The sequence below is a fragment of the Terrapene carolina genome, unplaced genomic scaffold, assembly GCF_002925995.2.
Source record: "Terrapene carolina triunguis isolate 2854851 unplaced genomic scaffold, T_m_triunguis-2.0 Scaffold89, whole genome shotgun sequence".
In the NCBI taxonomy this organism is placed as follows: Eukaryota; Metazoa; Chordata; order Testudines; family Emydidae; genus Terrapene; species Terrapene triunguis.
Window position 1 is genome coordinate 30764721 of NW_020664440.1, and position 12068 is coordinate 30776788.

Genomic DNA, 12068 nt, shown 5'->3' on the forward strand with positions numbered 1-12068 from the left:
CCCCACCATTCCCCCTCAGCCAGGGGCCTCAGGCGCCTCTACGCAGGGAGGGGAAAGCAGGGGCTGAAAGGCTGCTGCTGGGTTAAGATACACTAAGGTTTTATTAAGGGGATGATGCAGCGAGCTGGGCTTGAGGGATGTAACCTCCACAGATGGGGCCACCTCCCCCCGTGCCACCATCTCCTCCCTGGTCGTCATGATCCTGCATCACAGCACCTCGGGTGTGGGGATGTGCCAGTCCTGCTCCCAAGGGCTCCTGGCACTTTCTGTGGGTGCGCCAAGTCTAGCCCCTTGGGTAAGGTGATCGGCACCTGCTTGGCTGGACTGACACCTCATTAATTTCCCTCCATGGGGGGTGACCCCTCTTGTTGTGGCTGAAGAAGCAACATGGGGAAAACTAGCATCCCTCTCCCCATTCTAGAATCACAGAACTTGCTGGGGCTTAAATTTAAACCCTGCCCTAATTTCTGATCCCCTGAAACTGGAGCAGCACCGGATCCTCCCAGCTAACTGGCTGGGGCTTTAATTGTTCCAGTTTTTCTTGGTCAAATTCCACCTCCACCCCTTTTTGTTTGTCCACCTCCCCTCTCCCCCTCCCAGCATGAGGAGCAGCCACCTGTGGTGGGGCACGCAGACTGTTTGTACAGGGACCCCTTGCCTGGTGCTGAGAGGTAGCCACCTCTGGGGTGGGGGGGCACGGGAGCAGTTTATCTGCACACTGCATAACATGTTTTTTTGTATCCAGTTCAAGTTTCAGCACAGGGGGCTAGTAAAGGCTGCTCAGAGCGGCATAGCCGCAGGGCTGCCTGGGGCAGCAACTTCACAGCAGAGAATCTCCTTCCCATTCCAGGTGCCCAAGGAGGTTTTAGACTCCCTCCCCCTCCCCCAATTTGGGTAACCAGATCCACGGCCAACACTGCCTGGTGCTTGTTGGCAATTGCTACTAAAGGGGACCCCGGGCTGTGGCTACTGGTAGAAGCAGGGCCAATCTGGGCCCTGACCCCACTGCCCATCCTCTCCTGGTGCTGACTGTTAGGAGTTAGCAGCATGAGTCCGGGCTGTGGAACCCTTCTGCCTGAGAGCCGGGTCCCAGATTTCAGAGGCTGGGCTGATGGATATACTGCATCCTGAGTGTGGTGGTGTCTCCCGGGGTGTCCTATGGAGGAAAGACCCACTGAGCCCTGCCCCACCGGGTGAGGCTCCATCAATGCCAACGGAGATGCACTGGGGTCCTAGAGAGCCCCACACAGCTCCCCCACAACGACCCTAGAGAGGAGGCGGGTGAGTCATGTCCAGATGAGGTCTCACAGGGTCCCACAACGTAAGGCTCAGGGTGAGAGCAGCTCTGGGGTTTCCACGGAGGAGGTGGCTGCCCAGTCCTCAGGGCGCGCTGGGGGCTGGCATCTCCTCTGGCCCCAGCCTATGCTGCGCAGCCTGCAGGGTGTGGGTGAGGTGGTGCAGGCCGATCAGGTAGCCGTCCTCGTGGCTGCCGCGGGTCCATGGCACATCATGGCGCAGGGCCAGCTGGGGCGGCGCCGGCAGTGTCTTGCCAAAGTCGATCATCCACACGTTGGCCCGGCCCTGGCGGTCATGGACGAAGAGCAGCGAGCTCCCAATGACCTGTGGGGAGAGATCGGGGGCATTTGTAGCTAGGGGGCGCCAGCTTTGCTGCAGCCCCAGGGAGGTGGGGAATGGGAAACAGGGCATTTTCCCCTCTAGGGAGCGTCGGCTTCAATCCAGGCCCAGGACGCTGGCTGACGTGGGGGATCCCTTTCCCCTCTTGGAGGTGCAGGCTTATAGCTCGGGGAGGTTGTCACCTTATTAGGGGGGTGGGTTTGGCCTCACACCCCTCTGCTCTATGAGGGGGCTGCTTTTCCCTCCTTCCTCTCTTTGCCGAACCTCTTCCTTCACCCTGCACCTGGTGCTGTGGGCCCTCTCAGACTGTGCTGGGGGAGGGGGAAGTCCTGGATGCCCCTAGACTCACCTCATGGGTGCGGAAGAAGGCTGATTCGAGCAGTGCGCTCCGCATGCTCTCCAGGCGGCTCTGGTAGGCTCTCTGCAAGGTAAAAGTGGGGGGAAGCGGTCAGAGGGTACCCAAGAGAGGGGGGGTGTCTCTGCTCTGTGGGGCAGAGGGGCATGGAGCAGGGCAGACAACCAAGCTGCCTCTCCCCACCTGAGGGCAAGTCCAGCATAGCATGACCACACTGCCCCATGCTTTAGCCCCAGCCCTCTGTGAGCTAGCCCCAAGACTCAGCTGAAATTCCCCTATTGCTCTCCAAATACCACCAACCAGCCTTGTATCACCCACTACCCCTCCCTGGCCTCCCCGCTCCCTCAGTGCCATGCAGTGGGTGGCAGGGGCCCAGGCAGTGACCCGGTGCCCATCCCTTACCAAGATGCTCCCATGTCTCTTGGTGAAAATCAGGAAGGTGTCGATAATCTGCTCCTGGGTCCGGGTCTGTTTGAAATCCTTCTGCACAGCTCCCCCCTCTATCTGTGAGACACACGGCAGGGTTCAGGCAGACAGGCAGCCCAGGGGAGACTTCCCCGTACAGCAGCCATCCAGTGAGAATATGCAGCTGCCTTGGGAGTTGATACAGGGCCCCCTCGCCTGGTGCGGAGATGCAGCCACCTCTAGGGTGGGGCGCAGGGGCTGTTTATGCAGGGCCCCCTCGCCTGGTGCTGAGATGCAGCCACCTCTGAGGTGGGGCACAGGGGCTATTGATGCATGGATCTCTTGCCCAGTGCTGAGATGCAGCTTCCTCTGGGGTGGGGCACGGGGGCTGTTTATACAGGGATCCCTTGCCTGGCGCTGAGATGCAGCTGCCTCTGGGGTGGGACATGGGGGCTGTTTATACAGGGAGCTGCAGCCTGGAGCAGACCCTGTAGGGCTGGGAGCCCCTATTTTCCCTCTCACTCACTGTCACGCCCTCAATGCGGAAGCCCAGGGAGGCGGTGGAGCTGATGTGCTCGCGCCATTGCATGTAGCGGGGCTTGGTGACCGCCCTCTGGCTGTGCTCCTCGGCCGTAGCAGCGCTTGGATCCACCTTCACCATCTTCTGGTACATATCCTTGCGGGGGGTCGGCTTCAGCAGAGCCTTGGTCAGCTCTTCCTCCAGGTATGTCCTATGGGCAAAGGCAGAGGAGTGGGGAATGGGATGTGGGGACCTTTTGCTTCTAGGGGGTGCCAGCTTCAATTTGGTACCACGGCAGGGGGGCAGGAAAGGGACATGGGGCCTTTTGCCTCTAGGGGGAACCGCCTCCAATGTGGCTCCAGAGTGGCGTTCCAGCTGGCTCGGGTGGGGAATGGCACGGAGGCCCTTTCTCCTCTAGGGGGCATCGGTTCCACTCTACACTGGCAGGGGGTTCCACAGACATATGTCCCCACACCCACTGCACTGACCTCACCCCCATCTTGCAGTCCATGATGCTGGGTGCGTCGAGGCCACGCAGCAGATCGTCCATCTGGATGTAGTGCTCGCCGTCCTTCACCACCACACCGTGGTAGGCAGGCACGTAGGGCCGCAGTGCGTCACCCATCAGCGCCTCCAGGCAGGTGTTCTCCACGGTGCTGAACTTCTTCAGGATCTGGCCCCCCTCACTAGGCTTGAAGTTACCTAAGGAAAGGGGTGGGGGTAATGAGGGCCAGGCAGGAACCCTGGCAGCCTGGGGCTAGTTGGGAGCAAATGGGTGTGGGGCAATACCTGGTGGCAGGGAATTCCCCTGGCCAATCATGCTGCCACACTGGGCTGGTCTACTCGGGGGCGGGGGGGTGTCGATGTAAGATACACAACTTCAGCTACAGGAATAGCGTAGCTGAAGTCGACGTATCTTATTTCGACTTCCCTCGGGTCCTCATGGCGTGGGATCGACGGCCGCGGCTCCCCCGTCGACTCCGCTACTACTGCTCCCCCTGGTGGAGTTCCGGAGTCGACGGGAACGCGTTCGGGGATCGATATATCGTGTCTAGACGAGACACGATATATCGATCCCTGATAGATCGATTACTACCCGCCGATTCGGCGGGTAGTCTGGACATACCCACTGAGAGACAGTGGCAAGGAGTTCCCCAGGCCACCACGGTCCCCAGGCACCTGGACATCCAAGCCACCATAAAATGGGCTAAGAACCCAGCAATTCTCATTCTGCAGTAGGGAGCTGGCCTGGAGTGCCCCCTGAAACTCCTTCTCACCTTCATGCCCTGCCAGCTGCACCCAGGAGCTGTGACGCCGCAGGGACCAGTGCACCATGGTGAAAAATGTCTTCCATGACTTGGTCTAAAAGGAAAGAAGGCAATTGTCAGCCTGGCAAGGGATTGTCCCCCCAGTTTATTTCCCTCCCCCTCTGAAAGTGAAACTCTCATCCTAGCGCTGGCCTAAGCCTCCTAACACATAAGCAGCCCCTGAGCCACACCCCAGAGGTAGCTACATCTCAGCACTGGGTGAAAGATCCCTATTTAAACAGCCCCTGTGCCCCACCCCAGAGATGGCTACAGCTCAGTGCCAGGGGAAGGATCACTGTATAAGGGCTAATCTACAGCAGCAGTGCTTTAATGTGGCTTGTGTGGTCGCGGCTACGTAGCTCCCACCACTGGTGCAGTGTCTACACTGGCGCTTTACAGCGCTGAAACTTGCTGCACTCAGGGGGGTGTTTTTTCACACCCCTGAGCGAGAAAGTTGCAGCGCTGTTAAGTGCCAGTGTAGATCAGCCCTAAGTCCCCGCGCCCCACCTCAGAGGTGGCTGCATCTCGGCAGTGGGCGAGGGAGCCTTGTATAAACAGCCCTTGTGCGCCATCCGAGAGGCATCTGCATCTCCAGCTTGCGGTGTCCCCAGGCGAGGCAGTCCCTGCCTCAGCCTCATTGTTGTGTGAGCTGCCTGGCGCTGAGTCACTCTGGTGCTGGGGCTCAACCGTCCTTCCTGCCACCGGAGCCGGCTGCAGCTGCCTTACTAAAATGCGCCTGGGGGTCAGGGAGGGACTGGTGCTTGCATGAGGGATGGTGCATGCTTGGGGGAGCAGGTGTGCTCCCATCTCCCATAGAGGGCTGGGCAGTCTCCCATAGTGCTAGGGGGTGAAGGGCTGGTTGGGTTTCAAAGGGGAAGGTGCAGCTCTCCCAAGGAGGTGGAGGAGCTGTTTCCTGGATGTATGTGTGTGTTCACAAACATGCTTGAGCGACTCCAATCTCAGCTCAGCAACCTTGGCGGCCCTAGGCCCACAGGAAGGGAGCTCCCAGCTGCCTCGCACGCATGCACGCAACTACACACACTGCAGGCCGAGTGGGTCTGGTGTGTTCATGCATTGCACAGCCTGGTGTGATGCACTGCTACACACACAAACTGCAGGAGGGCTGAGCTGGGCATCATGCCCTGTTGCTCACTCTGGCATGCTGTGCACACACTACAGAGCCCTGGAGCCAAGGCCCCCTGCAGTGATGCAAACATGCACACTGGATGCAAACGAACCCTTAGAAAGCCCCTGAGCTAGGTATGGAGCAATGCTGCATATGAATACATACTTTGCAGAGAGCCAGGGGCAATGCATTGATACACACACACACTCTTTGCAGAGGCACAGAACCAGGCGCAATGCATTGCTGCTCTCTCACACACACACTTTGCAAGTGCCATGCACTGATCCCAGCCTTGAAGCTTGGCTGCAGTGCCCTGTGGGGAGAGCTTGCACTAGGCACACTTATGCAATCATGTGGGTGCCCTGTGCCCTCCAGGCAGGGCGCTGGCCCTGCTCCAAGCAGCACCCGCTCCCAACCGGTTTGCAGGCTGCAGAGGAAACCCAAGGCCTGGCACCCACCCAAAAGAGCTCACTTTTTCCACAACAGTCAGCTCCAGCCAGCCCCTGGTTCTGTCAGGAGTCATATTAACCCTTCAGTGGGTGGGGGAAGCTGGGAAGCGGGGTGGGGGGGGTAGATTCTGGAAGCAGAGGAGGCAGGTGTCCTGGGGAGCACAGGCCAGGCGGGGAGCAGGGAAGGTTCCTGGGGGCAGGGGAGGTGGGAGGCATGAGACATGGGGAGCACAGGGAATCCCAGTGGGGGGGGGAGAACTTTCCAATCCTGTCCTCCCCCAGCAGATCCCTGGGGAATTCATCTGTCCAAATCTGAGTGTCCAGTGTGGGTGGGGCTGAGCTGGGTGCTGGTGGGGGAGAGGTGTAGGGAGGGGACGTGGATCCCCCTCTACACCCACCCCCCACTTCCTTCCCTGACATGCTAAGAGAAAGGCTGGAGTCAGGATGCAGCCTCATATCCCTCCCTTACCCCCGTGCCGGGGGGGGAGGATGGAGCCTAGAGACCCCTGCTCTTCCCCATTCCCCACCCCCCCAGGCCAGGGCAATGGGGGTGTGTGGTAGCAGATGCAAGGGGGGTATTGACTTTCCAAGTGCCTGCTCAGGATGGGAAGGGAGTAGAGGGCTGGGGAGGGAGGTTCCCTGCCCCTCCCCCCAGCAGGCAGCTGGCACCGGTGCTCAAAGACAGGGACTGGCATGAGTCCAGGGGGATGGGCAGGGAACAAAGCCCTTGGCCCTGGTGCTGGCTACAGGGGACCCCGGGGGCCTTTAAGGGCAGCCAGCACTCCCCCCCCCCCATTAATCACTGCTTGGCTCCGCCTCCATGGCACCAGGAGGCAGGACCCAGGCACTGATCCAGCTACCAGGGGGATGCCCTATTTCCAGCTGCTGAGCCAGCCAGCCCTCCCCCCAACAGTTTCCTGCTCTCTTGACTCACGGGAGGGGGGCCATTTGCTCAGCCAGGGCTGAGGAAACCACATATGGGGAAGGGAAGTGATGTCAGAGCCCAGAGGGGAATCCTCCTGCAGATACTGAGAGACTGAGCAGGGAGAGACAGGCAACCCCTGCATAACACAATGAAGGCCTGCACCACGCCCCTCTCCTGCAACACAACACAACCTGCATGCACAGCACAACCCCTATCCAACACAGCCCCTCTGTGCAGCATGCACAACACAACCCCAACACAATATAACCCCTCTGCAGCGCAATCACAACACCACACAACCCCTACCCAACACAGCCTCTGCAATAACTCCTCTGTGCAGCATGCACAACACAGCACCACACAACATCTCTGCAGTAACCTGCACAGACCTATCCCCATGGGAATGGCTGTGTGTGTAGGGGAGTGTCACTGCACAGGCAGGGTGAAGCTAATGCGCCCAGGGACCTCCTCCCGCCCAGGCCTGCAGCAGGGCCAACCTCATGGCCGTGGGCAGGAAGGCGTGGGAGGCAGCAGAGATGCGGGGGGGAACGGAAAGGGGACGCTCTTCCCACCCGCCTCTCTAGCTCCAGCCAGGCCTGAGGTGTTGGGGGGAGGGAGTCTGAGAGTCACCTAAGGGTGCTACAAAAGCTGGTACCCCTCAATCCCGACCTGCAGCCCCCTGCTATCCCAGCCCTGGGCTCCCCCACCAGCTCTGCCGGTGCCCCTCAATCCCAATCTGTAGCCCCGTACTATACCAGCCCAGTTCCCTGGTCAGACCATCACACACCAAAGGCAGCATTTAGCTCCACCTCCCCACCCTTTGTCTCACCTTCCTCAGCATCTTCCTCCGCCCAGGCTTCCCCTCTTCCTCACTGAAGACCTCGTCGGACTCCTGCGAGGACTCGAAGGAGGAGCAGGTGGAGGAGCTGGAGACAGAGCGGTCGTGGCCACCGCTAAGCCCCCTCATGGCAAGGTGCTGGAGCTTGGGAGCTTCTGGGGGACCTTCATTCCCCTTGGCCCCATGAAGAGATGGGGCCTGGACGCCTTTTGGAGAGCCATCCTCAGGAGATGCCTTTGCCCCATCCAGGGCCGGCCCCTTTCCCCCCACATCCATGGGGAGCCCTGGGCCCTGGACCAGCTCCCCTCTCCACTCGGGATCCCCCGGGGCACCCTCCTTTGCCATACAGGGAGCAGGGCAGCCCTGCCCTCCCTGAGCCAGGGCCTGGGAGATGCCTTTTGGACAGGCCTTGAGGCCATTAAGCCCCTCCATGGCTGATCCCGTTCCTAGATTGTCTCCCCAGGGCACTCCGATTCAGGGTTCAGCTCAGACTGACTGCGGGTGGCATCTCCTTGCCCTGGGGAGCCCGACAGAGAGCGGGTTGGGGCGCTGCATCGCTGGAAAAGGGTGGGGTCTGCCCTGCGGAGAAAATAGCACAGAGACGGAAGGGTTAATCTGATATGCTGGGGGGGGGATGCTTGGTGGCAGCCCTTAGGAGCACCTTCCCCCAACAGTCCCCCAGCCAGCCCAGCTCCAGGCCTGTGATCTCTGCCTGGCATGCACCCCAGGGCCCAGAGAAAAGTGATTTCACAACGAGCCTGAAAGGGGAAGAGAGGGAACAGAAAAAAGCTGTGAAGGAATTTTCCTAACCAGCTCTGCACCCCCAGAGGCCCAGCCCATCTTGGGTAGGGTGAACAGACGTCCTGATATTATCAGAACCGTCCCAATATTAGGGGCTTTTGTCTATTACCGCCCCCCTCCCCAGGGCCCTATTACCCCCATCCCGATTTTTCACATTTGCTATTTGGTCACTCTAATCTTGGGGATGCCAGGATCCCCCTTCTCCAGGAGATGCAGCGTTACAGACCAAGCTGTGTTTCCCCATTTGGCCAGGAGAGAAACTGAGGCACAGAGCAGCATGAGGGAGTCTGTCTCCATGATCCAGAACTCAGGAGTCCTGCTCCCAGCCTCCTCTCCACTTTAACCCACTAGACTCCACTCTCCTCCCAGAGCTGGGGAAAGAACCCAGGAGTCCTGACTCCTAATTTCAGGTGGTCGCTTTTGATTCACTATGATCTAGTGTGATTGCTTGTGATCCACTACAATTGTGATCCCTAATCTAGTACATCTAGTATGATTTGTCATGATCAATTGTGATCTATGTCAGTCAATGTTCAGCCAGTGTGTGATCTACTTCAGGATCTAGCCTGGTCTCTCAGGCTGTACTGTGATCTGCTGTGGTCTGGTCAGCTCTATAGGGATTGACTGTCATCTACTCTTTTGTTCTGTTAGGACCTGTGGGAAACAATTTTGATTGGCTGAGAGCCACTGAGCTTTCCTGTGATCCATTCAGATCTGCTGTGAAGCACTACTATGCGGTGTGGACTTTGTGAACTGCTGAGAACCAATGAGATTGTGATCTACTTAAATGTGCTGTGAGTTCACTGACACCTGTTGAGATGTGTTGTTATGTATTGTGATTTGCTGGTATCTATTGAGAATTACTGTCATATACTGTGACCTGCTGAAATGTCCCCACAGATCAGCTGAGATGGGTTGTGCTCTGCTCTGGGGTTTACTGAGATCTGCGGGATCTGTTTTTATCTGCTGTAATCTCATTGTGGTCTTCTATGATCTAGTGAGATCTGATGAGATGTGTTGCAATCTCATTTTAAGGGCTTCAGCCGGGTTACCTGCTGGGGTCAGGAAGGAATTTCCCCCCCACAATTCACAACCGAACAGAGGGATTCAGGGCGGGGGCAGAGGGAGTCACCTTCCTCTGGAGCATCAGAGATCAGCCACAGATGGAGAGGGGACACTGTATGGGGTGGACAGTTAGTCTGAGATGGTCCAGAGACTCCTCTTAGCTGCTTGGCTGGCAGGTCTTGCTCCCATGCTCAGGGTGTAACTGATCGCCAGATTTGGGGTTGGGAAGGAATTTCCCCAGAGGTCAGATTGGCAGGGGTGTCTTTGGGGTGTCTGCTGGGATTATCCGGCTATATCTCACCTCACCAATTCCCTGCCACCACAGGGGCCTTAGACACCGATGACTCCTGGCTCTGTCCTGTTCTCTGCCTGGGGCTCAACAGTTTGGTCTTGTGAGGACTGAAATGCTTCAGTCTAACTCAGTCATTGAGCTTGACAGAGAGGTACCTGGCAGAAGTTTAATGGCCTCTGATACACAGTAGGGCAGACTGGATGATCTAGTCATATCTTACGCCCTTATGGGAACTATTATGATCTGATCTTCTGATGTGACCCATTTTGATCTGCTGGATCTATGGAGACCTGCTCGTATGTGTTGGGATCTGCTGCGATCTATGGAGCTCTACCAATATGGGTTGTGATAGAACGAGATCTGTTGTGGCACACTGGGATCTACTGGGACAATCTACCTGGGGGAAGGCCTTCGATCCTTAGCTCTTTGTTAATTGAAAACTAGATCCGCACAGATCCCTGGGGAATGGACCACAGGGACCAACACTGTCCTGGGTCCAAGAAGGGGGACAAGTAGCCATGCTGGAGAGTGGGGGAAGTCAGGGAAAAGTGGGTTAAACACCACCACCACCCCACGCCCTGCCTCTCAACAGGGTTTTCCAGCCTGGCTCCAGGCCCAGCACTCTCCCTGGCAAAGAGTCTCCTGGGGCTTTTCAGAAGGGGGTTGGGAATGAAATGAACAAACTGAATCCCAGCCCAGAGGAGGGGAGCCTGCTGGCCTGTAGCCATAGGGCAACAGCTGGGAGGCAGGAAGGGGGACACAGGAGGGGGTGAAGGAGGCTGGGATCGCTCACTATGAGCCATGAGACTGTGCGTCCCCTGCTCTACCCACTAGACTCCATTGTGGGGCAGAAAATGGCATATTGTTAGGGGACGCTGTGTGTGTGTGCGGAGTGTGTGTGTGCAGAAAGGGGGCTGGGGGGAGCTCTCCCTGCCCCAGAGATGCACAAAGGGATGAGGAGAGGGGGTGTACTGCTCCCCTTCCACAATGATTCGTGTGCATGGAAAATCCCATGGGCAGCTGCAGCCATCAGTGGATTCATTGTCCCAAGGGGGCGCTATGGGTTTGGGGGAGAGGAGGAGGAGGATGTGGGGACTAGAACCCAGGAGTACTGGCTCCCAGCCCCCCCTCCAGCCTAACCGATTAGACCCCACTCCCCTCCCGTTCCCGGGGTAGGGGTTGGGGTCCTTTCTGCCATGTGGACCAGGAAGTGCTGCAGTGATCCTTACCCCCAGGGCATTCCCGCGGGTCGAGGGTGGGCGTGGATGGGGGGGAGGGGGGCGGCGTCCCTGCCCCATCCTGGCTCCGAGGGGGGGGGCGTCCTGCTACAGAGCAGACGGGCCATCTCCCCTCCCCCGATTTCAGCTGTCCCCACCCCGAGGACCCTCCCACCCACGCTGCGCGATGTGCCCTACCTTCCGAGCCGGGGTCCGGGCTAGTGTGGCACAGGCATCCCCGCGCCGCGAGCCTGGCCGCGGCAGGGAGAGGGCGGGGATGGCGGGGGCGGGGGAGGGAGAATGGCTGACAAATTGCCCCCATAAAATTAATCCTGCGCTGCCCTCTGCTGCTCAGCCGAGGGACTGACTCCGTCCAGGCCCGGGGGAGCTGCAGGGGTGGGGGACGCTGCGCCTGGAGGGAGCGCTGGAGGGTGGCTGTGCGCTGGAGGGTGGCTGTGGGGGGGGGGGTGAGTGTAGGGGGACGGGGGACGGGGTCCAGACGCGGGAGGGAACCACAACGGGGCAGGGATCAGAGCTGAGCAAGTCCAGAACCAGCTTCAAGTGTAACAACGCACAGTCAACCTGTGGAACTCTTTGCCAGAGGATGTTGTCAAGGCCAAGACCATAACAGGGTTCAGAAAAGAACTAGATAAATTCATGGAGGATGGGTCCATCAATGGCTATTAGCCAGGATGGACAGGGATGGTGTCTGTAACCTCTGTTTGCCAGAAGCTGTGAATAGGCAACGGGATGGATCACTTGATGATTTCCTATTCTGTTCATTCCCTCTGAAGCACCTGGCACTGGCCACTATCTGAAGACAGGATACTGGGCTAGATGGACCTTTGGTCTGATCCAGTAGGGCTATTCTTATCTTCTTAATTCCCCTATAGCTGAACACCAAACCCTAGGCATAGATCCATCTACCCACCCATCCTCATATACACCCACCCATCCCCAGAGCCACACATCAACACCCCCCCGCATCAGTCCATCTATTCACCCAACCATCCGCATATAAACCTATCCATCAACCCAGCCCCAAATACACCCATCCATCCATTCCCATGTCCATCTGTCGATCCGCCCATCCCATGTACCCCCACCCATCCATTCCCATATCCATCTGTCCA

At 58.3% G+C, this 12068-nt stretch overlaps 1 protein-coding gene across 1 annotated transcript; it reads right to left on the reverse strand.

The window, feature by feature from the left end:
- Positions 1-98: 98 nt before the first annotated feature.
- On the reverse strand, positions 99-11212 carry LOC112102322 (inositol-trisphosphate 3-kinase B-like). Its single transcript, XM_024193544.1, has 8 exons — positions 11134-11212; positions 7552-8139; positions 4193-4277; positions 3404-3617; positions 2922-3126; positions 2393-2494; positions 1985-2056; positions 99-1620 (listed from the first exon to the last, which is right to left on the reverse strand). Exons 2-8 carry the CDS (start codon positions 7990-7992, stop codon positions 1381-1383), a joined length of 1359 nt encoding a protein of 452 aa, XP_024049312.1. The 5' UTR covers positions 7993-8139; positions 11134-11212; the 3' UTR covers positions 99-1380.
- Between the last annotated feature and the right edge of the window lie 856 nt (positions 11213-12068).